Here is a 25,931-nt window from a genome sequence, read left to right as displayed (position 1 = left end):
CTGTTTGCCTTCAAGTCATTTTTGGAACAATTTTTCTTCCTGCTTCTGATGTAAATTTCATCTTTCATTTTTGTCATGTTTTCTTCATTCCTCTTTTCTTCATGCTGCTTTTGTTGTAGGCATCTAACAATTTGTTTTCAGGAAGTAATAATATATAGTCAAAGATTTAAGTATAAAAATGTTCATTGTAACAGCGTACATAAATACTAAAAATTTAGAAATTATTAAATACCTGCAGTAAGGAATCAATGTGGAGTAGGGGAGTTAATTTTAGCTAGTTGAATTTTGGACGATTGTGATTTCTTTAAATTTTTTGTTTTTTCCCCAAATTTTTATAATATTGTTTTACAATTAGAAGAAAAAGTAACCATTTTAAATTGTTTTCAAAGAACAATTAATGTTCAAGCGAGTACAAGTTGCAGTGAATTCCCATTTTTTAATTAAATTTAAACTACAAAATAAGTCTGCAGAATGTTATCAGTATTTATTTTTAAGTGATATAACATAGTTTATTTTTAACATTTTACAATTTTACAACTTTTGCTTCAATAGTTTTATAATAAAATTTTTTTTAAATATATATGTTTTTAAAGAGATTATATCCATGCCAGAGCTTTAATGAATACCAACCCTATCTAATCCTGAATCTCGTTATGCCCATCATTTATATTATCTATATGTTGTCATATTTAGGTTATGTTCATTCTCACCTATTTTGTTTTGTTTTATTTTGTTAATCCCTAGTGGTTTTTTAAAGAAATTTTCTAGAGTGCACTTACCCTTTGGTTCCAAATAAGAGACTTAATTACTTAAATATAAGTTGTTAGAAGCCACATGTTAACCTAATGAATTACTAGCATTTAAAAGTATGTTTATCTATGAAAGTTTCAAACTATATAAGCTAATGCAGAAGAAATAGCACCCCTTTGACTATGTTCTTTTCACAAACTGTGTCTCTCTTCTCACTTTACTGTTAGGAAAAGTTAATGTTTGCATGTGATAGAACTGAATGTGAATCGTGCGTGTTTAATTCATTCCCCCATTTCCCCAATTCCCAGCAGACTTCTAGGTGGAGTTACCATTTAGCTATTTAATATGACAAACAAATGAACATTCAACCTGTTTCTGGACAATCCTCTCACCAGAGCTCAGGGAAAATGGGAGGGAGTTGCCATTCATTGACTTAAGAAATGCATCTGATAAGTATAAGAATTCTTTCAGATAGTGAGATTAGAAATGTGTAAATGAACAGTTATTAATATTGTTATTTGATAGACTGCTCATGTCATCAGTATATAATGTGTATTTTTGTTTTATGGCTATTCAATGTGAGGGTCTGGAATGCCTTTGCAGTTTGCAGAATTCTGAGAATGTGGTTTTGTCACCTTTGAGAGGGCAGCAACCAGGATTATACTTGCTGCATTTATTTATCAAAATGGAGCCAAGTTAATCTACGGAAAGCATTGTTTCACTTTTATGATTAATAATATATTCAAATGATGACTTTTAGTCTGATGTCTTCCTTACTAGCTGGGTGCTAACAGTGGTTTGCACATCATCATCTTTGATGAAATCGACGCCATCTGCAAGCAGAGAGGAAGCATGGCCGGTAGCACGGGAGTTCATGACACTGTTGTCAACCAGTTGCTGTCCAAAATTGACGGAGTAGAGCAGCTCAACAACATCTTAGTCATTGGTATGTTTGCTTTGAAAAAAAATACTGTGATTTCACAAACATTAGACGCTTAGGTTCTGAATTAAGATTGGTGTAGGTTGTAATTATATTATGTTACCAACGTTTCCAAATTAAAATCAAGTGATACTGAAGAGTCTGACTATTGAGTGTCTAGCCTGAATAGGACAAATAAAAGATGGGTTTTGGTGACTCATGGGTTTAAGCATATATTTACTATATAGTTCAACCACAAATTAAAAAGGCAGCACAATATAATACAGTGGTTTTCACACTGGGTCCTGTAGGCCTCCAGGGGACCTCAGAGGTGCTGCAGGGTCTGTGACGGGCAGGGAGTGAGCCTCAGATCCTGCATCCCTATTACCACTGGGGTTTTTTTAACTGTTTTATGTGCTGAGGTTCTTCTTGAAATAACTTTTGGGGGGAAAACAGTCTGCTGTTTATGAAGGTTGAAAACCACTGGCCTACAGAAAAGGGAAGACTTTGGGGGTAACAGATCGTGTTCACGTCGTCCCTCCCTCACTTTGACAAGTCACTTACCGTCTCTGCCCCTGAAGTCTTTTTAGATATTGGAAGTTTTCATTGCATTTATATTCCACTGCCTTGTACAGTAGTGAAATCCTAAAGCCAAGTCTTGGTGTTTTCACTAGAGTAGATCAAGAACAAATGATTGATTTAAACAATTTTTTTATTGTTCAATTACAGTTGACTTTCAGTATTATATTAGTTTCAGGTGTACACCATAGTGGTTAGACATTTATCTAACTTATGAAGTGATCCCTGTGATAAGTCTAATACCCCCTGACACCATGCATGATTTTGACAACGCCCTTGACTATATTCCCTACACTGTACTTAACATCCCTGTGACTATTTTGTAACTACCAATAGGAACAAATGGTATTGTTATTTGAGAGTAATCTGGTTTTCTATTTGACTTTTATGAAATGTCCTTTTAGCTTGTAAGTAAATCACTGTTTTTACATATACTGGAGGAACATTTACCTTATTTTTGAACTCCCATCATTTGTATGTTGTTTTAACATCTGTGCTTAGGAATGACCAACAGACCAGATCTGATAGATGAAGCTCTCCTGCGACCTGGAAGACTGGAAGTTAAAATGGAAATAGGTAAGCAGACCCGTCACTGATCAGGGCTCAGTGGGAGCAAAGTCATCTAACTTAATGCTTTAATGTTCATTAGAAAAGTTATGTATTGTGAGAAGCAGATGTTTACATGCTTGAGTACTATAAGAAAAGCATTAGGTTATAGTAACCTCTACTTTATTTTCGCTTTTATCAGGCTTACCAGATGAGAAAGGTCGACTACAGATCCTTCACATCCACACAGCAAGGATGAGAGGGCATCAGTTACTCTCTGCTGACGTCGACATTAAAGAACTGGCCATGGAGACCAAGAATTTCAGCGGTGCTGAATTGGAGGGTCTGGTGCGAGCAGCACAGTCCACTGCTATGAACAGACACATCAAGGTCAGTAGGTCGGCTAACAGATGAGAAGTCTGCAGCCCTACAAGGACTGTGCCAGTGTTCTCTTTCAGGGTAACGCTGCCTTTTCATAGAGAAGAGACATGGTAAAAGGAGTAGGAATTAACTGTCAACTGCTAAATCTTGAGAGTAGTAGGACAAAAGATAATGGTGGCATCAGCCCTCTGGTAACCACTGACCCATCTACCTTAGGTTGCCACCATCTGATACATACAGATAGACGTGTAAAGATGGAGATTTTGAAGAATTTTGTTTTAATCTTTGTTTTGTGTTGAGTTGTAACATGTCATAGGAAGCTGGATTTTCTACGTGCTAGAATATAGATAGGGGCTGCTTCATTCGGCAAATACACTGAACACTTGCTGTTTTGGAGGTATTAAATCGGAGACACAAAGATAATAAAGCATAACCTCTTCCCTCGGGGAATTCAGTCAGAAAAATGGACATGTTTGCAAATTAGTACAATCATGCTATTGATACCATGGTAGAAATATACACCAGGATACTTTTATTTTGGTAAATAAAGTTTGATCAAGTACATTTGATCCTTTACCATCCCTTCTCCTCTTGAGGTTTTAGTTACCACCTGTAGATAGATGACTCCCAGAATTATATCTTGTCTCTTGAAAGTATGTCTCCCACTTTCAGCTTACATTGAATACCTCTATCTGGATGTCTTATCAGGTCTCATTTAATATTTCAAAACCAAATTTGCTATCTTTTGTTTATGACTTTCCTTCTTGCTTCTATTTTGCTGTTATCCCAGTTTCCCAGCCTTAAAACGTCAGGATTCTCTTTGATTTTAGCCACTCTGCCATGTTCTATGTTGAGTCATTTGCCGGATTTTGTCAGTCCTGTCTTGGTGCAGTATCTTTCAGTTCTCATTGGCCACCACCCACCTTCTGTTTGATTAATCTTCCTGTTTCATATTATTCTACCGTTCAGAAACTTTCAGTGACTCACCATTGTCTACAGAGCCAAGTACAGACTTCTTAGCCTTGTCTTTAAGGTCCTCTAGTCCTGACCCTAAACTAGCCTTTCCAGATGTGTTCCCAATTATTCTCCTTATGCTATAGTCAAACTGAAGTACTCACTGGTCAGCAGATATTAATTTATTTTTCTACTTCTATGTTTTTGTTCTTTTCTTCATTGAGAGTCTCTGTTTACTTATCTTTTCAATACCTGATTCATGTGTCACCACTTTCTTCAAACCTTTTCTGATTTTCTCTTTCAAAAATGATGTATTGTTTTCCTTCTTGAAACAGTGATGTATCATTTATGGTGCCTTTGGTTGACTTTGGTGCAACATAGATTTATTCAGCACATACTATATGCCAGACACCGTACTGGGGGTTAATACTACAACTGCAAAAAAGTAAATCACCCAGCCTTGGGTAGCTCACAGTCTAGTGCTCAGAAGCAGTAATTAATAGAAAGTACGAGGTTGGTAAGGAAGTGAAAGGTGTCAGATGTGGTCAGCATGTGGGCTGAGAGGAGCCTTCACAGAGAAATTTCTGGGTAGATGTGTCTCTTGGTGGGGAGAGCATTGTAGGTAGAAGGAACACATACGCAAAGGAACAGAGACACAAAGTAGCGTGGTGTGTTAGGCTAATTCAGTATTGCTTCCGCATAAAAGGGAGGGGAGGGGAGGTAGAGCGAGATTGTGAGGGATAAGTCAGGAGACTGAAGCAGGGCTTGGAGCACAAAGAGCCTTTCATACTGTGCTAAGAAGTACGGACTTTTTTTCTGTGAGTAGTGCTAAGCCATTGAAGAGTTTTAAGAATAGCAGTGGCATAGTGTTAAAACATAAGACCACGCTGGCAGCTGTGTCGAGTGGAGTATTTAGGGAGTTGTCGAAATAGACAAGAGAGGGGAACGTTTATAACTGTTCTTGCAGGAAGTTTAAAAGCCTGAACAGTTAGGTTGAATATGTTCTAGTTATTTGGGTACATTCTATCAATGGTTCTAAACAGGGGTCAGCAAACTGTGGCCAATGGGCGATATCTGGCCAATCACCAGTTTTTATAAATAAAGTTTTTTTGGAACACAACCACACCCATTCATTTATGTATTGTCTATGGCTGCTTCCATGCTACAGTGGTAGAGCTGAAGATTTGCAACAGAGACTGCATGGCCTACAAAGCCTAAAGTATTCACTATCTGGGTCTTTACAGAAAAGTTTGTCAACCCCTGTTCTAGACTTTAAGTTCGTATCTTACCCATCTCTGAATTTCTCACAGTACCTCAAATAGGTCTACCTACTGAAAACATTGTAGGTGTTTAGTAAGTATTTTTTTAATTAGTAAACTTATATACTATGTATTCTGAATCAAAGTCCATCCATAAGTCTTAATTTCCCTGCATACTAAAAGTGACTTTGTTCTAGCTCAGTGCCATACTGGAGGAAGCCACTTTAGACAGGTAAGAAAAATCTCTTTAAAATACTGGAGACCCAGTAGGAGGAGGATACCAGTACTACTGCATTAAAAAAAATAATAATAAAAATAAAAATAAAAAAGCCAACGGTCTAGCTAGTGTGGGAATATAATATTGGGTCCTTTACAAGATGGGTCCTTTCTTGTCTCTTCCTTCTTTCTTTCCTTCCTCCCTCCCTCCCTTTATTTTCCTTTTTTCTAGTTGCCATAAGAAGTTTCTAAGCAAGAAGTGATAGTGACTTCAAGAAAAACTGTGTAAATGATGTGAAAATTGCCCCCTCCACCTCAGACCGCATCCGTGCTTCTTAATATAATCCACAATAATTACTAGAGTTTTCATCGGCATTAGCCACTGGATTTTTCTCTTATTTTAGTTATTTGCCATTTTTACCGCAATAATCTTATCCCAACATATGTCTAAGCCATCGTCTCACTAAGGCACATGCTTTCTTTAAGCAATGAGGTATGGTGGAAAGATCACATTTCATAGTCATAAAGTGTGGCTATGCTGTACACTTCTTTCACTTTTTTGTTTCTGATTTGTCAAGGAGTGACAACTACCTATTTCATTGGGATTTTGTGAAAATGAAATCAAATACTGTTTGTGGAAGTGCCTTACAAACTATATGTAAATGTTAGTTGTTATTTCCATTTTTGTTATTATTGGCTGATTTGAGAGGATACCATATATATAGCCTTTTCAATATCTTCAGTTTCTGATTTTTGTTGACTGTTTGCAGTTATCATTTTTCTAATTGTAAAACTAATATGTGTGGTTACCTGTGTGCAGAATATATTATCCCTCAGATTTTCCAATAAGAAGTAGGGCAAATAGTGGACATTATTTCCTCACTTTTTCCATGTGGCTGAATTATGTTTAATTTTAACTTCAGGTGATGCTTGTTAACTTGTGATCAACACCTTTTGTACCAAAGAGCTTTTTTTTACAGTATCTATGGAATATCTAATGCAAGAGACTTGTAGACACTTCAAGGAAGGGAAAGATACGTAAGACACTAACCTCACCCCCCCAAAAGAAATAGTACTGACATTTTACTTCCTCTTCTGCATTTTTAAAAATCTCTGTTGTCAAAAGGTCTTTAAACACTGTTTTCCCGACAAGACTCCTCAGCTGAACAAAAGGCATACAGTCTTAGTATTCCCATTGCTGTGGATGTTCATATCGCTTCACTAGTAGTGATTGATGAATACGTAATTTGAAACTTATGATTTAAAGTCAGTATAGAACTTATACACAACATTCAACTGTTTGTTATGATGTTCTTTCTTTGTATAATGAAAAGCCATTAGTAGTGTTATTTTGCTCCCTTTTCAAAAGATTTAGACTTAAAATCAAGTGGACCAAACTAAACAAGTCTTCCCTGTTAAACTTCTTTCAGGCTTTCTGAAACAAGTGGAAAATCCAATCATGAACACCTGATGTTTGTGTCATTTGTACTTGAACCCATGTTTGTAGTCAACTAAAATTCATGTGACATTTGGTTGTTTTTATCTTGAAAGGAATTTATGCTTCAGGTAGAGAAGATTCATAACCCAAATTTCTTCTGTTCTAATCTATTGTAAGGAAATAAATTGAGGACACACACACACACACACACACATGTACTTTACAACTGAATCAAAGCTCTGATTTATGTTTGCAGAATTTCAATAAAATTATTTCTTATTTTTCTGTAGAATTTTGATTGATTAAGGTCATTCTACCTTTAATTTAACAGGAATGATAAGAACTCTGAAAGGTCAGATTTAAAAGGTTATGAAATTTAAGGGTGACCACTTGATATTTGCTAGTGTTGAAATACAAGTTTATTAGTTCCTGCAGGTATAAGCTGAAAGATGTTGCCTCTTCAATATTGATTAGCTGTTATAAATAAAATGCAGGGGAAAATCGTTCTAATTCAGACAAATGAGAAAAGGTTTTCTGAATGAGTAAAAATTTAGAACTGTAGAATTTTTAAAAATAAGATCTCACTGATTTTGATAAAATAGTGAAAGTTAGCTAAGAAAAATCCTTTGAAAACTTATTTTAATGAATAAGCAGGAGTTATTTATAATTGTAATATTGATTGTTTACAATTAGGTAACTTCTAAAATTCTTGGAGTGCCTAAAAACAACTTGTTCTAAAATTACCCAATCCATCTTAATTTACTTTTAATTCATTGGATGAGTCCTTTCTTAATAGTGAAAAAATAAGTTTCACACCAGCTTCAGTCCTGAAATCTATCACGTTTTTTGTCAAACATTGAAAGACAAGATTTTCCCTTCATATTGTTACATGTTTCTTTTCATTTATCCTGAATATCATTTGAATTCAGTTTCAAATGACTATAAGTATGACAAAATTCAAAACATCGTGGTAAAAAGTATATAGAGAGAATATAAAGTGAGTCTGGTAGCTTCATTGGGATTTTAATATGATTCTGTCGGAACTCACTTTTCACTTTCACCTGAGAGTTTACACGTTGTAGAATCCTTTTAGATTTGTCAGAAAATCTTAACCAGAGTTTAAAACCTTTATGTAAGACTACATAGGAAGGAGGTCTTATAGCTACCCTTAATTAATTTTCCCTTACCACTAATTTAAGAAAACTTCCAGGCTTGTATAAGGATAAAGTGAAATAATGCATATGATGAAATGAGATAATGGATATGAACGTACTTTAGAAACTATAAAGCTAACAGAGATTTCTAAATTATGAACTGAGCATTATAATTCTTTCATGGAGATGCTTGTTTCCTGTAACGCCATTTCCCCCCCTTTTTTAGCTTAGAGATATCAAATAAATGTGATTAATATTTATTGAATGCCTAATATGTGCCAATGAAAGCAATTAACAATTGTGCCAATTAACAATTTAAATGCTAATTTTTCTCTTTATTTAAGTAGAATATTGGTCTATCTATTTAAATATTAGTTGTTACTTTCTCTCTTTTTAAAAATGTAGAAGTCGTACATGAATACATTCTCTTGTAGAAGACTCCAGGATGCCAAAGTATGTAAGGAAAAGTGAGAACGGCCATCTCTGACACCCCTTCTCTTTCCCTCTCCAGGGGTAGCCAACATTTGGGATATAACTTTGTAATCTGTTTTCTTTACATTTATATTCATAAACATATATGCTTAAAAAAACATTAATGGAATTGTACTGCAGCTTATATTTTTTACTTGACAATATGTCTTGGATAGCTTTCAAAGTCTTGATTGTTTTGGACAAATGCACAATATTCTAGACTATTATGACACAATTTAAAATGTAAGGTCCACAGGGCAGGAAGTTTATCTCCTCCTGCTGTCTCTAGTGCCTAGAACAGTGCATAATGCTGTCATGGAAATGCTTGCCTGTGTCTCCCAGTGTACACGTGGAAAGCATTTTTTAGGATAGATAGCCAGATGTAGTTTGAAAAACACCGTGGTTAGATTTTCTTCTGGTTTCTAGTGTTGCCAGTGAAAGTTATCAGGCCAGTTTTATCCTGGTTCTTTTGCAGGGAACCTGTTTTTGGTTTCTAAAAGATTCTAGGACTTTCTCTTCACCTTTGGTGCGCTGATATTTAGCAGCAGCGTGTCTAGGTAGATGTGGCCATCTTTTCATTTATCCTGATCAGTACTCATTTGAACCCTTTAAAATGCAAACACACCTTCCTTCAGCTGTGGAAAAATTGTTTTTCTTCTGTTTTTTATTGTTTTTTTCTCTCTATCATTCCCTTCTCTCCTTCTCAGACTCCTCTTAGATCAGTGTGAAAACATCTTGATGTATCTTCCACATTGTTTAACCTTTCTCACTTTCTGTTATTTCATGGGACTTGGGGCAAGAAGGGAGATAAATAAATGTGTTCTGTTTGTCATTTTGGTCCAGTTTCCTGACGTAGCTCTTTTTAACCCATAAAAAGCTAACTTGAAAAAAGATGTCTGTCATTTTATGTGTCTCAGCAGTCTGTTCCTAAAGGAACATGACTCATATTTCATAGTAATCGATAGGAGTTGATATTGCTTAACATACTTTTGTTTTATAATCAGATTTTTTTTAAGATAACTTTTTTAAAAAACCATAGTCCCATTTTAAGAATTAGACTCACTTGCCTTGTACTATTGGGAGTGAGCCCAGTCACATTAAAAAGTGTATTGGTATCTCAATCACTCATCAGGTCCAGGCAGCTCCAAGGCTGACAAAGGCCTTGACGCTTCTCCAGATGTCTGTTCTGTGTCAGCTCCAGGTGCAGTCAGCAGAATATTGGAGCTGGCACCTAGGTTCTTCAAGCACAAAGTATGAGTACAAAGCAGTTTTTGGTCCTTGGTCTCCGACAATAATGGTTTGCAAACCTGGTTGAGCATCAGAATTACCTGTGGCACTTCATGAAAATATTGATGCCTGGACCCTCTGCTGGACCTGTTAAGTCAAAATCCTGAAGCGGGTGGGGTTGGGCAGCTATACCTTCAAACGCTCTAGAGGTTCTTCTGACATACAGCCAAGGCTGAGAGCCACTGTTCTTAGAGACCCTCTATGTGTTTTCTCTGCCTCGTGCCTCATTTAGAAAGAAATGGCTGTCAGTGTTCTTTGGTGCAGACATGTCATAATTTACTTAACTGGTACCCATGTGGTGGACATTTAATTTGCTTCTAGTCTTCTCCTATTACAGATTATTGTAGTAGATGTCCTGGTAATATAACTTTGCACACATTTGTGAAATATTTCTGGGATAAATTCCTAGAAATCGAACTGTTCAAGCAAAGGTATACATGTTTGTAAATTTGAGAGAGAGGTTTCTTTTTTTGTCTGTGAAAATAATGCTTTTTAAAATCTTCAGGTGTTACATTCTTAGGCTGAAAATATTCTTAAATCTTGGAAGTCCTTACATTTTGTTTTCATTTTTAACTAGGCCAGTACTAAAGTCGAAGTGGACATGGAGAAAGCAGAAAGCCTTCAGGTGACAAGAGGGGACTTCCTTGCCTCTTTGGAAAATGATATCAAACCAGTGAGTATGAATATCGAGTGATGTATAAGCCAAAAAAAATAATAATTCAGGAGAAAAACAAGTACCATTTTACCTAGTGTTATGGGAGGTTATATCATATGTAGTTTTGAAAAATCAGGAAATCTCAGTATTGGAAGTGTCCAGTATGAGAAACATCTGTACACTAACCGATGGCTGGGTAATTAACCATAACTACTGAAATACTTCTCGTGATAGGGAGCTCACCATCTTATGAAGCAGATCATTCCGTTTTGAGACTAATTATTAGTTCTTTATATTGAACTAGAATTTGTTTTCTCATTGGTTCTTATATAATCTAAAGTTACCGAAAACAAAATTCATCCTAATTCATCCATCCTCCATATGTTAGTTATTTATGATATTTAAAATGAACTCTCATATCCTCCTCTCTGTCTACCTTTCCCCAACCTCCTCCAAGGCATGCCTTTTTCTTGAAACTAGAGGAACTTCTAGTTCTTCTAACTGCTATGGTTTCTAAGAACTCTTAATCATCCTAAGTGCCCTTTTAAGAAAAGGTGTCAGTTATCTTAAAATGCACTCAAAACCTATATACTCCTTACAGAAACAAGCATGTTGGAACGTACCCTTTCTCAGGGATTACAAGGGCTTGGGCTCTGGTAGAATCTGAGCCTAGAATCTATTGTTTTATTCCATTAAATCACCCAATGCAGGTTCCACACCCCCACCCCCAATTGGGTGAAAAGTTAAATGGTTAAAGGAGAAATTATTAACAGTGTTTTGGGGCTTTTTGCTTTTCAGGTTTTTTTACATAAATATTTTAATTCTTACTATCAATGCTCAAAAGACTTTAAATTGTCCTTTTCCTCCACAGGCATTTGGCACAAACCAAGAGGACTATGCAAGTTACATTATGAATGGCATCATCAAATGGGGCGATCCAGTCACACGAGTTCTAGAAGACGGGGAGCTGCTGGTTCAGCAGACTAAAAACAGTGACCGCACACCATTGGTTAGCGTCCTTTTGGAAGGTGAGAAAAAATGATGAGATGGCATTAAAAATTAAAAAAAAAAACACATCAAAATCAGCACTTTTACAAAGCCATTTAGCACATTCCAGGAAAATGAATTATTTTCATTTCTAAACCTGTTCATCATCTGCAAATAGTAATCCAGCCTATGTACCAATACAAGTTAAAGTTCTCTTGGGGATATAATGTTACTGATGAATGATAGCAACTAGTTTTGTATCTAAATTTCTGTGTTACTTAATAGACTGGGTAATACCACATAGTACTCTATTCAATTAAATAAATATTCACTGAGTACTTACTACATTTTAGGCCTTGAACTAGTTCCTGGGGATGCAAAGACATTCACAGAGTTCAGTTTGGTCATGAATAAAGACATGTAAACAAATTCCTAACTACAGTATATATGTGTCAAGGTGTGTGTGAATGCAAGTCATTTTGCCCAGCCGTGATCGAGAAAATTTAATTTAGTGTTTAATTTAGAGTGGTGTTTAGTGGTATTTATTTTAGACTTTGAAGAATCAGTTAGGATTTTACAAGTAGACAAAAAGGGAAGGACATTCTATTCACCAATTGTTTGCTTATAGTTATGATTAGTTCAAGAGAAACATTCAGCGAGTCCACATGACAGAGGAATCTAACCCTTCCAAAGTTCTGGGGGTGAGGGTTCACTAAGAGAAACACATGAAGCCAAGACCTGAAAGATAAGTAGAAGCTGGCCAGATAGCCTAATCCGAGAAGATGTTCTAGGAAGAGGGAGCAGCATGTGGAAAAGCCTTGGGCAGGAAGGAGACTGAAATAGAAAGGGACATTGGCTAGACATGAGACTGAAGAAGTAGACAGGAGCCAGTTCGTGCAAAGATGTGTAGACCATGTTAAAGATTTAGACTCCATCTAAGGGGCAAGGAAAGCCATTGTAGGGTTTTAAGTAGTGAAGTGACGCGATCAGATTTGTATTTTCAAAACATCACAACTGCTTTGTGAGACTAGATTGGAGAGGCAAAAAAAGATGTCCCTTAATGGTTAGAAGCAGTTACGTTAGTCTTAATGAGAGCTGATTGTAGTTTGAAATAACCATGGTAATGAAGATGGAGATAAGTAGACCATTTTGAGAAATATTTAGGAGGTAGAATAAAAGAGACTGTAATTATTATGATGAATATTATTAATTAATTATTAATTATAATTAAGTTATCATTCCTTGAACTCTTGCTATTTGCCCATCACTGTACTATCACTTTACACATATTATCTCCTTTAAACCCCACTTCAATCCTGAGAAGAGATGCAGCTGTTATCCCTATTTTATAGTTAGGGAAGCTAAAGATTAGAAACATTAAGTAACTAGACAGAATAAGGTACAGGTATCAAACACGATCCCAGGTTTCTAGTATACACGGCCTGGTAAAGGGTACTATTTACTAAGATTGGGAACCCTAGTGGAGAAGCAGATTTAGGAAAGAAAAATCATGAGTTTCGTTTTGGGCATGTTGAGTGTGAGGTTCCTGTAAAATCACTGAATTGGAAATGTTGAGTAGCCCACTGGATACGTAGGTCTGGTGCCCAGAAGGGAGGTCTGGCTGGCCATTTACATTCATGAGCTGTCAGTATATAGACTGGTGTTGAATCCAAGGGGGTGGATGAACTCACAGAAATGGTATAGGCTGAGAAGAAAAGGGGGCTTGGAAGTGATTTCTGACGTGTGTCAGCATTGAAGGACTAGGTAAAGTGGAAAGAACTGACAAAGGAGACTGAGCAAGAGTAACCAGGGAGGTAAGAATGAGGAAAAGAGAATGTGCTATCACAGAAGCCAAGAAAAGAAAAGCATTTAAAGAAAGAGGAGAGTTATCAATTGTACAAATATTCTTAAAAGCCCAGCAGATAAAATGTCTGTTGGATTCGGTGACTGGAAAGCCATTGATGACTGTGATGGGAGCCTGTTCCGTGTAATGGAAATGGAAGCCATAGGGTTTATTTGAGAATGGATGGAAGGTGAAGAGTGAAGGCAACCAGCATAGATAACCACATAGGGAAGTTCCATTTTGAGAGGAGAAGAAAGAGTCGCATTGAGGGCCAGAAAGAGTTTTTTGGTTTATTATATTGTTAGGTAGGTGAGAGCATGTTTAAATGCTATTGAAACGGCTTCAGGGAGGAGGAAGAGATGGAACATACAGGGTACTATCAATAATGTCAGGTTTCTGAGAAGATGGGAAGGAAGAATTGGTTGGTTTATGGGTGGAAGAGGGACACATTTTCTATTATACACAAAAGGGAAGAAGAAGAGCTGTCTGAATACAGGTAAGTTTGTAGATATGGGTTGCCTTTATGAGAAAGCCTGCGTCTTTAGAATTCTAGCTTTTTAAGTCACATCTGCTTCTAATAAGGCAGTTTTTCCCTGTCTCCAATATCATCTCCTAAGATTGTATTTTTTTTGTTAGACAAATGATTTGATAGAGCTACTGTGTTTCCCTGAAAATAAGACCTAGCCGGACAATTGGCTCTAATGCATCCTTTGGAGCAAAAATTAATATAAGAGCCGATCTTATTTTACTATAATAGAAGACCGGGTCTTAATAATATAATTATAATATGATACAATATAATATAATAAATATAACACCAGGTATAATATAATATAATATAGTATAATATAATATAATATAATATAATATAATAGCAGGTCTTATATTAGTTTTTTCTCCAAAAGACGCATTAGAGCTGATTGTCTAGCTAAGTCTTATTTTCGGGAAAACACGGTAATAACATAAATACTGATATGTGTTTGAATGCACTTTTTTTAAAGAAGCCAAACCCTTGTATTTTATATATTTATCCAGAAGTTTGAAAGATTAAGGCTATGTGAGAAAGAAAGAAGGAATGTATTTCATCATACTTTTGAGAAATGCTAATCAGTTCATTAAGTTTCGTTGCTAATAAATAAAAGAAAACACGTCTGCCATGAAATTGTGTCAGGAAATGTTAATGAGCAACTAGTTGAGACCTCAGTACATTGTGGATAAAAGTTTCAACTTGTTTTCTTCCCCTTTGCTTAGGTTGGCTTTTTTCCCCTGACGTGCTCATGTCTTTATGCAGGCCCTCCTCACAGTGGGAAGACTGCTTTAGCTGCAAAGATTTCAGAGGAATCCAACTTCCCCTTCATCAAGATCTGTTCTCCTGATAAGATGATTGGCTTTTCTGAGACAGCCAAGTGTCAGGCCATGAAAAAGGTATCAAAATTTTTACTTTCATTTTAATTTCCTATCTCTTTGGTGTGTATATGCATACACACGTGCATATATATATCTATCTTTGTGTATGTGTGTGTGTACATATATACACACATACATATATGTACATACACACACATACACATACACACACACACACAGAAAAACCATAGCAACTAATGTTCTTCTCAAGTGGAACTAAATTATCAGCAGAATTTTGGGGGAGAACAGCAACTATTTTAGATATGTTTAACTTTACAATGCATTTTTATTAGAGTACTTTTATCTGCCAAATTATGTTTTGTTTAGTACATATTATGATGAATTTTCATTTCTTAAATTTGTATTGACTTGATTGAAAGAAATATCATAGTTAAGAGTGAAACAAATACATTTAAGATTTTTGTAAGTTCTTTCAGTGTACAAAGTCTTACTGTTAGGAGTCAGTTAAGTTGACTGTATACAGAGGTTATATCATTGGAAAGATATTTTCAAACCTCCCTACTAAAGGATGGTGCTATATTAGCTAATCAGAGTCTGCTTGGCAGCTTAATGTAGTCTTGATCCTTCTTCCTTTATCCAGGTGCCATTTGTCATCTTCTCAATATGGCCACTTTGAACTATCAGTGAAAGTTAGAACAGCGTAGAATAGAATCCCAGAGCTGAAAGGACTCTTAAGATCATCTGGTGCATCTCTCATACATTCAAGCAAGTGCCGTATAAGTCCTCTGAGATAGTAGGTGGCTACTCTTTAAAAAAACAACAAAAATCAATGATGAAGACTCTTAATGGCTGTTTCCGCTCACTTAGTAGCCAGTGTTTCCATTGGCATTCTGATTCTGTATACTCCCAGACAGTGAAGAAATTTTATTTTGTATCTAGTCGGAGTATTTCTTTACTTAAATCCTTTTTTTCCATGTTCGATCTTTTATAGATAAGAACTGACTAAAAGTTAAAGAGACGTGGAAAAATCAGAATCAGGGAAAAGAATCTTGAGAATCGAAGTGCTACCCCATGAAGACAACCCAGGTGTTCTTTTACCGTCCTCAGAGGCCCTTTCTTTATAAAGATGTAGGATAGAATTACTTCCATTTTTCTTTAGAGAAGAGACTGAAGAGGAAATATTTAAAAAGAAGCAGGCTTCAAAAAAATATGTTTGAAAAGTTAGTCTGTTGTTTGTGCAGGTGGCAGGAAATTATTTGTGTAGGACGCTTGAAATGAACAGAGGAGGCAGAATTTGGAGCAGGATTCCAGCCCTACACACTGAAATGTCAAGATAAATACTCTATATAAGGCTCTTTGAAATTGAGTATGAAAGAGAGAGAAATGTTGCCAGGCACAAAAAGAACTTAAATATCATAATAAGTTTATTCTGTATCTAAGGTGAAACCCGTGGTATCTCTCCTTGAGAAAATCTGGACAGAATCACCAGGACTGATAACTTCCCTAATGTAGATAGGAGTTAGTTTTTTTTGTTTTTTCCCTTCTAAAGGGAACCCGTAAGCCACTTCCTCTGGTAAAAATTTAAATACCGTAATAGGTCTTGGAATCTGTGGCCATTGAACTTACCATTTAATTGAACAGCTAATTCTGTTGGCATTTTTCTAACTCAGTCTGTTCCTCATACTTGTTCAAAAGTAGTCATCTTCTGTGCAGATGGTAAATTACTCCATTACTTTTCACCAGCTGCCAACGTCTGCCTTAGATGTACTTTGAGATGTGGGTGGATGGTCCGAGCTTTTCTATAAAGTTTTTAAAAAGTACTTTAGGCTCCTGCAGATCAAAGCTGCTTTGTAAGTGTGAGATATTATCATTTTTATTATTTTAATCTCTTGCAAATTGACTTGAGGGGGGAAGGTAATATGTGCTGATTTTAGAGGCTTAAATGGTTAAATTAATGGCTTAATAACTTATGATTTAATCTTTAAATTGTTGAAGCCTTTCAAGGCAGAGTTTTAAATGAGTGGAAGGCTAAGGAATATGAAAATAAGTGTCTATACAAGCTTATTTAAAATTGTTTCGATTCATGATTCACTGTCTGGATCATCCATGCATCCTTAAATTTACAAAAGTTATTTCTGTTTCAGCAGTATAATAAATACATATATACACATATATAATAAATTAATTAAATACTTTTTGGGTTTCCTTGGGGAAATAATATTCCTTGTAACTAAAGTACAGAACAGAAAAGAATGAAGCATAGGTGTCTTAGAACTACATTAGAAATGTTGCAAAATCTTTCCCTGCAAAGAATTTTCAGATTGTTGCTTAATGATGGGTTGACAAAAGCCTTAGGGCTCAAACCAGTCTAAAGGTGCTAAGTCCTCCAGGTTGCTTTTGAAAATGAAATATAAATGCCATTCTTTAGTAGTTTTAGTCTATCTCCCCACACTGTTCTCTTCCCTTCTTTTTCAGTGTGAGGATAGAAAAAAGATGTTTTAATTATTTTTTCAGAGCACAAATAATTTATAATTTTTTTATAATTCCTGAGAGAATAGTTCTTTCCTAATAAGTGTTTTTCTCCACCTCACCCCCAAATGTAGCTTTCCCTAATTACAAAAATGATTTAGAAAATGTAGAAAAGAACATAGGAGAAAATAAAAATGAGTGCATATTTGTCCTCCAGTTTTCTTCTACACACACACACACACACACACACACACTGGGGATCACATTGGACATACTGTTTTAATCCTACTTTTTTCACTTAATATATTATGAACTTTTTTCAATGTCATTAAAATGTATCTGAATATTGAATTAATAGCTACATAATATCCATTTAAACATTCCCTTTTTGTTGAACATTTTGGTTGTTTCCAGATTTTTTTCACAATTATAAATAATAATTTGTAGAACTACCAAACCAGGGAAATTACTGCCCCCATTTTCTTAATAGATTTTTCTTAGAGTAGCATTATATTTTACTGGCTGACAACTTGAACTTAGGTTTCAAATAGAATTTGAATCCCAGCTCCACCATATTTACCAGCTGTTATAGTCACTTAACCTATAAACCTTTGTTTCCTCATTTATAAAATTAAGATAATATTGATAGCTACCTCTTTGGGTTATTACAAGAATTAAATGAAATGGTAATTTATGTAAAGTATCGCACAGTGCCTTGGGATATAGTATATGCTTAGTAAAGTGTTTATTTTTACTTAACGTTGTACACACGTTTGGTTATTTCCTTAAGATAATTCTCAGAATCAGTATTGCTAAGGTAAAAATATGAATATTTTGAAGATTTTTGACAGTATTGCTATCAAAACTTTTATGTCAGAATGCTCATGATGTATAGGAGACCACCTCGTCAGAAAGTTGTACCAATTGACACCAGTGGCCCCATCAGATGAGAGCATCAGTTTCTTTGGATCTCACCCCCACTTGATGTTATTAAAATATGCATTTGCCAATTTCATAGGTAAAAGATTGGCATTTAATTATTTTTTCAACTACATTTTAATGACTAAATGCTCAATTTTAAAGATTTTTTAAAGTATTTTACAATGGCAATAGTTTGTGAAACTCAGAAATATATTAATAATAACACATTAATATTTGTTAAAGAGGAGTGGTCTGGATAGTTAATTCATAGGATATATTTGTGTACAATTTTATTACTTAAACCCAGAGGTAAGAGTTTTTGTCAATAGAAAGGGTCATTAGGTTTCTTTGAAATACTATCTAAGATTTCATTGTAATTAAGTTACTGCTTTTTGTTCGCCTATGGATGGTGTTAAAAAAATAAGACTAGTTTATTCTCAATTAATTTAAAATTCACTTTGTGCTTCTCTTAATTTGCTTAATAAGTCCTTTCTCCATACATAAACTCCTCAATACTGCCAAAGTCTGTATGAGGTATTATCCTCACATTCTGGGGGGCAGTACTATATGTTCCATGAGATATTTGAAGTATTCACAGATCTAACTCTTTTCCCCTATTTATGTTTATTTTCCCAACTTCATTCTATTTTAAAATTTTAATTTCATTATCCATTTTTGCATCTATATCTTTTTAGAAATCTGTTTTACTAGTTCTATTAGTGGCATTGAATAAACAAAAGAAAGTAATAGAATTTGACTTTAACTAATTATTTAATCTTGATGCTTTCTGAGTGCACAATCAGTATTGAGATGAACAATCTGATGTGACTAAATTGTTTGAATAAAATTAAGTAAAAATGTCAGTGATTTATAAAACTATACCCATTGATAACATAATATTGTCTTGTTTTTAAAGGACTGAAAATTAGTGGAAGAAATTTTCCTTTCCACTAGCTTTGCAAGAAAGAAATAATCTTCTTTGAATATCCTCCTGTAAATCCCACTGCAAATTGTAGTGTGCACAGAGCAGAATCATGGTGCCTAATCCTCCTCTTTTCATGGTTTAGTCCATACAAAGAGCAGAGCTGGAAATTGGATCTTTTGACAGCAGTTACTAAGCAACAGAATTTGGATGTTTTGGGTTAACATCCTAATATATCATGTAGCTCATTTGTTGAAGTTTGTGCATGTATTAACTGAGAGAAGTGGACACTCCGGAAGTGACTATGGGTCCCTGGATGGCGGAGGTGGGGGTGCGGGGCGCCTGGTGTTGTTTTGTTTCACGCACTTTGTCTTTTGGCGGTTGCATCTGTTTGGCACACAGAGGAGGGTGCTGCAGATCTTTAGAACTTTCAGACCTTGTGACTTTTCATACCATTAAGAACACCTCATTCTGTGTGGCTCGTGTTATGTGAAAATGTTAGAATTTTTCCTGAAAAGCAGGGAGAACAAATAAGGTCATTCCAGGAAGCGTTACTGCTTTGCCAGAAGTTTAGGTCCACTTCCTGAGGCAGTTTCATTAGAAGACAGCTAATGTTTGCTTGGTGTACTCCCAAGTTATTTTTAGAAACTGGAGATTATTACTGATAGCACCGATTTGAATTTGCTCATTTACGTTTTTATATGCTACCAAATATGATTAGAGTATACTTTCAACTAATTGTTGACAGACTTACTACACTGGGGATTTTTAAGTCATCCGATTGCTACTGTCATCAGATTCCTACTAATTAGGTAGTTCACGCCAACCACCTCAGAACTGAGATGAACTGTTTCAGCCTCAAAAGAAGCAGAGAATTTGGCTTCATTTACCTGAGAGAACTGAAGAGTTTATATAAAATGGAGGACCGAATCTACTTAGAACACACTTTGCTATGGTTTGTGATTCTAAAAGGCTGGGATTAACACGGGGCTACTGCTGGCATGTTCCATTTGTATCCATACAGACTCCAGCATCTGCAGCGGCTGCCCCTCCCCTGCACACAGGTGTCTCCCAGTTTGTCTGTAGATTCTAGCAGTGGGCTGTGTGCCTAGGGAGTTTGCAGTGTCCCCAAGGACCACATTCAGACTGCCCTTCACCCCTGTGTGTGAGGAACCCCAGACCTCCTTTTCCTGCAGCCAGGCTGCTCCTGCCACAAGCCCAGGCTCCTCACATTCTAAGTCGCCTTGTATGACCCACCACCTACCTTTGCACATAAGAGAGGTGGTACCAGAGAGTTTGAAGATGGCAGTCTCTTTATGTTCACAGCTAGAAATAGACTATGGCATTCTGTGTTTTCTAGAAATGCTCTTCATCTTACAGAACAGTCTTCAGTAGTTCCATGGTGGCTAATGCCACTCGTTTTCACACTTTTTCTTTCTTCGGTTCTTCCCATTGTTTTTCTTTAGCCTTCTCCTTCAGACTTCTCACCCGACATTAAGGCTAGGTATACACACACACACACACACACACACACACACACACACGTACATATGTACGCGTGTGTGTGCGCTGATAATTTTACCTGCTCTACAGGAAACTCCCGGATAAAACTAGGATGATCAGACACTTCAGTTTGCTTTGAGCAATCCTGGTTTTTACCTGTTGTTCCAGCAAGTTTATTAACAGCTCCCCGCTTTCAAGTGTCCTGGTTTGCACGATCACTTCCATGATCCCCTACTGATAACCTCCCCAGCAAGAAAAGGCTTGAGCATCATACTTTCATCTTACTACATGAGAGGATCAGAACTGAAAATTAATTTTTTAAAGAGCCTGTAAGATTTAGCTGCGTTAGCCCCAGCGTCAGCCCCCCCCCGGCTAACTGGTGCACTGGCGTCATTTGCTCTAGAGCAGGCACGGCGTGTGTGCTGTGACTGATGGGGAAGTTTGGCACTTCACTTGCAGGTTTCTAACAGGGGTCGTTTGAACAATTGTACCTTTTTGGTTTGTTTTCATCTTTCCTGCCAGTACTTCTCCTTTTCAGGTTTCTCTGCCTAAGTTGTGGTAGAATGTCCCGGCTTAGTCTGTAAATACCTCACTTAGATTTTAGTCTGGCACCTACTCCCATGTAGGCACCTACTGGCACCTACTCCCAGTCGAATCTGAGTATCTTCTTAGTAAACAATTCCCTGGGCCTGGGCCAGGACGCCAAGAATGGAAGGGGCTGAGGAGATGAGGCAGAAAACACGAATCCAGCAGGAGAGTGAGACCTTGTATTGCACTTGTGACAGGATAAGGCAAAGAATGTGTAAGAGGTAAAAGGGGTGTGTGTATTTAAATTAGAGCTGAGTTGCTCCCCAAAGAAGTTTCAGTTGACTGGTCCACTGAAACTGGTCAAGTTACAACTGGAATTGCATTGCCTTGGTCATGGTTAGTATGTTGTTAAGAGTCACCTGTGATTACTCCTCTCCCTGTGATAGTAATTAGTACATTGAGAGCAGTCTGTAAAAAAAACATGAAATGACTGCTGTAGGTATTTTTTTTCTAAAATGTCATAGGTAGCCCATGCAGTCAACTGTCAAGTGATTTGTAATGCTTCCTGAATCACAGTGTCTGAGATAAGTTGATGAGACTACATGACAATTTATCATCAGTTTAGACCCAGGCAGTGTCCTTAATGTCCCTGTAGCTGTGTCATCTCTATACTGCTTTTAAGAAGGGAGAAGGGCTGATTCAGGAACAGTGTAGAAAGCAGGCTCCTGGGTCCTGTGGCTCTAATCCATATTACAGCTCAACAGACAGAATTATATGCTGCATCAGAGCCTTTAGTAGAATTCTGAAAAATATTTTGAAGAACAAAGCATTATTTTCAGTGACTCCTTTAACTCACCTGAGTTTATAAGATTACGTTGACTGTTGTATTGGTCCAGTCTTCAAAAAATAGCAAAGAACCACAGTGGAACAGCTTCCAGTCTTTTCCATTGTCTCTTCCACTTCTCTTTGACTTCATCTCTCACCCACCATTCCCCACACACACCACACCAACACTGCCACCTCTTCATTTTCATTCTTATTGACTACATGTCAGCTTCTGCAGTGCTCTTGAATTTTCTCACCTCTCTGCCTCCTCATATTCAGTATGCTCTGCTTAGACCACTTTCTTTGCTGTCTTCTACTGGTTGTTCGTCCTCAGGTCTCAACTTAAATGTCACTTCCTAAATTTAGGAGTGCAGCATTGACTCCCATCAGCCTCTGTCAGTCAGGATAGGCTAAGTTACGCTGCAATAACGAGCAACCCCCAAATCTCAGTGCCTTAACATAACAGTTTGTTTCTTGCTCCCAGTACCTGTCCATCATGGCTCAGAGAGACAACTCTGCTCCTTGTAGTTTCTCAGAGACTCAGGCTAATAGATAGTAGAGGCTCCATCCCACATGTGATTCCATAATAGCCAAGGCAGGATAAAGGGAATATGGCGAACCATAAGTGGCTTTAGTGGCTCTTAAAGCTTCTTTCTGAAAGTGATACATTTTTCCTCACATGTCAGTAACCAAAGTAAGCCCCATAATCATACTTAACTTAAGAGAGGGTAAAGAAGTATAATCCTATAACATGCCAGAAAGAGAACCAGGATGTTTTTGGGGACCCTCCCCCCATGACCACCACAGCTCTCTTGCTCAATACCACCAATCATCATGTATTTCCTCTGGCATTATGCCACGCTCATTGTAGTTACATGTCACCTGCTTCCACCACTAAGTTTTGTGAAGGTAGGGTCATATTTGTCTTATTCATTACTCTCTCTACTGCCTTCATTATTGTTTGACACACAATAGGAATTTAAAAAACATTTGTTGAATGACTAAATAGAGCAACACTCCAAGATTCAGTCCTTAGCCTTTTATTCTTCTGCCTCTACCATTTCTTCCTGGAGATCTCATTCCCTCTCATGGTTTCAGCAGTCATGACCCTAAGGATGCTTTCATCCTCAGCGTCCTCAGGGCCATCTCCAACTACTTCCTCGATGTTTCTACTTGAATATACATGCTTAAATTTATTCTTTCAGTAAACGTTTATGGATTATTTTCTGATAAGGCATTATACTAAGTGAAGAGGACACAGAGATCGTTAAGAGCACTTGCCTCCAGAGGCTTACTGTCTAGTATAATACCCAGAAAAATACAGTGTATCCATACCACATACACAAAATACAAAATGCTGTGCCAAAGGAGAAGAGAGACAAGTGACCCATGGCGAGATGGAGTTAGAACTTGTATGGTTTCAACCACTGACTCCATTGTGCAAGTATCATTACTAAATACTGTTCTGTGCTGGGGACTGGAGCTGACAGGGACCTCACAATCCATTGGGGAGATAGACAGCTAAGGATGGAAGGGTAAATGGGATGGTGACACAGTGTGGGAGGGTGACTGGGAGGTAAAGGGAATGCAGAGGGAAGCAGCAGAGCCATTCCTGAAGCATGCTTTCCCTTATGCATGCGTGCAGCAGACATTGATTAAGCAGCAGTGAGGTATCAGACCCTGAAAACAGTAGTGAGGAGACAGTGCCTCCCTTACAGACATAGTTTGCTGGGGAGGAACGTGCCATCCATATTGTCAGCGTGAGTTGTTTTGTGTTGCTGTTGTTTTTGTGGGGTTTGGGGTTTTTTTTGGCACCTTTGAAGGTGACTTTTGAGAAAGGCATAGAAAAGACCATGTGTAGCTAATTTGAGGTCTAAAAAATTAAAAGTCAATATATCAAAATTGTATCATTTAAGAGCTAGTTTTTCAACACAAAAAGAAAACTTAAACTTTAAAAAAGTCCACTTACATTGCTTATTCTATTTGTAAGTCTAGTAAAATTTGCTGTCCCTTTTACAATTTAAATTCCTTTAACTATCTTAAACTGTATTTACACATACAAAATATTTTATTTTCTCTTTGCAGGACTTCAGTTGTCTAACAAACAAAACATTCCAAGTTTCAAAGTAAATATATAAGTATATTTATTTAGTAATAAATTAAGACATAATATGAAATATGGTTAATCTTAGCTTTTCCTTACCATTTGCAAGGCTATTGACATTATCTTTTACCTTCCACCATAAAATTAATTATTCAATTGCGTATTTTAAATTGAACTAGCAAGGCTAATCTATTACTCTAATATGGTAAATTGTTTGAATTGTTAAAAATACTTTAAAGACCAAGCATACATAGGTTGTCTTTAAACTTTGTATGAAAATATTGATATTGTAGGTTTGATTTACTTTATTTCTCTACCTAAGTTTTAATCTTCTATAGTTAAAAGATGCCTACTAAGGAACCTTATGCCACCCCATGCAAGATGGGGGGAGGGGTGGTTACCATCTTGGTTGACGGTACCTATCAACCAGAGATTGGACTGGGATGCAGGAAATTCTTACTGATGACCCCAGTGGGATGCACTGAGCCCCAATTATAGTCACTGGAAAAGGAACCCTCAACGTTTACAAAAAGGCTGGTCTCAAGGCCTTGAGCACGTATATTCAAATTATACATAAATTGATTCTTCTGTCTGGCTTGAAATTACTACCTCCTTGTCAGGATATAAGAACTTCCTTCACTGCTTGGTTTAATTTCCATGTCTTTGGCTGTCATAAGACAATGTACTGTTACCTTTTGTCTGATTCTAAAGATAGAACCAGATCTGTCTGATCCTTTATACCCAACTTTAATTCTTTTACAAACACTTTGACCGTTATGGTCTGATTTGAGTTGACAGCTTCTGCTGTTTGGCTGTTATTCTTGCTTAACGGGGCCACAATTTTTACAGATAATAAAATAACATCCAATTTTATTTTACATTTCCCTTGTGGCTTCATGTAGCTCTTGAGTCACAACACTAATGTCATGCTCCTGACATAGATGGGAGAGACCTTTGTGACAAACTTGATGGGATTTGTCAGTTGATTAATGACCAGCTGTTTTTCAGCATCCCAGGTATGACACGGCCGTGATCCAGTTGTATCATCTTGGGCAAGACGATAACTGCTTTGTCTATTAAATTCTAATTTAGTGTAGTCTGAAATATTGGTGTTTTACTCTGCTTTGTTTAGATATTGCTCAAGAATTAATTAAATTTCACCTTCTGGGAAATTGTCATAGTTATGGAGAGCAGTGCGGTAACAAATGGCTTTGCTTTCTTCCAGATCTTTGATGATGCGTACAAATCCCAGCTCAGTTGTGTAGTCGTGGATGACATTGAGAGACTGCTTGGTGAGTCATAACGTTTGCCATTGTACTATCTTTGCCACATTACAACTCATGTCTCACCAATCACAAGAGAAAAATAATGGATATTTACAAACTATAAAGCAATAGAAATACCTTTCTTTGTCTCATACGGAAATATAACATTATCTCTTATCTCTCTAGTCAGTGGTGGTATTCGTGTTAAATATGCCTTCACTCTATTAAATATGACCGTAACTCTATTATAAACTGCTTTCTTGTAAGGACTCCTGCCTCATATTAGTTTGTATCTTCTATGGAGTTCCCTGCCCATAATAAATAATTAGTAATTTTTGATAATGGATATATTTGCTATTTAGTACCTCTGAGCTGCCTGTAGCTCAGAGGTTCCACTTATGAACTTTGACAAAACTAATGAAAGAAGGGTTTATGATTGGAGTGTGGTAACACTTGGGGCAGAAGCTGCAAGCTCCTTGTACCTTAGTTTCTACTCTCATAAAAGAGACTGTTCTCTTCCTTACTTATCCAATTGAGTAATTGTGAAGAAAAAAATGGGATGATAATACTGAAAACATTCTGAAAGT

The 25,931-nt window shown here is 36.6% G+C and overlaps 1 protein-coding gene across 3 annotated transcripts in view; it reads left to right on the top strand.

Annotated features, from left to right (window-relative positions):
* NSF (N-ethylmaleimide sensitive factor, vesicle fusing ATPase) overlaps window positions 1–25,931 on the top strand; it is a gene marked incomplete at its 3' end in the record, with an annotated part of 126,819 nt that overhangs the window by 72,555 nt on the left and 28,333 nt on the right. For all 3 annotated transcript variants that reach the window (XM_081027499.1, XM_081027498.1, XM_081027500.1), the window contains exons 10-16: window positions 1,531–1,696; window positions 2,750–2,824; window positions 2,997–3,184; window positions 10,532–10,627; window positions 11,481–11,637; window positions 14,731–14,864; window positions 25,305–25,371. In XM_081027499.1, coding sequence (XP_080883625.1) covers window positions 1,531–1,696; window positions 2,750–2,824; window positions 2,997–3,184; window positions 10,532–10,627; window positions 11,481–11,637; window positions 14,731–14,864; window positions 25,305–25,371 — 883 coding nt within the window. The remainder of the gene's footprint in view (window positions 1–1,530; window positions 1,697–2,749; window positions 2,825–2,996; window positions 3,185–10,531; window positions 10,628–11,480; window positions 11,638–14,730; window positions 14,865–25,304; window positions 25,372–25,931) is intronic.

The sequence above is a fragment of the Rhinolophus hipposideros genome, assembly GCF_964194185.1.
Source record: "Rhinolophus hipposideros genome assembly, chromosome: 20".
Lineage (NCBI taxonomy): Eukaryota > Metazoa > Chordata > Mammalia > Chiroptera > Rhinolophidae > Rhinolophus > Rhinolophus hipposideros.
This window is presented reverse-complemented; position numbering and strand designations above follow the sequence as displayed.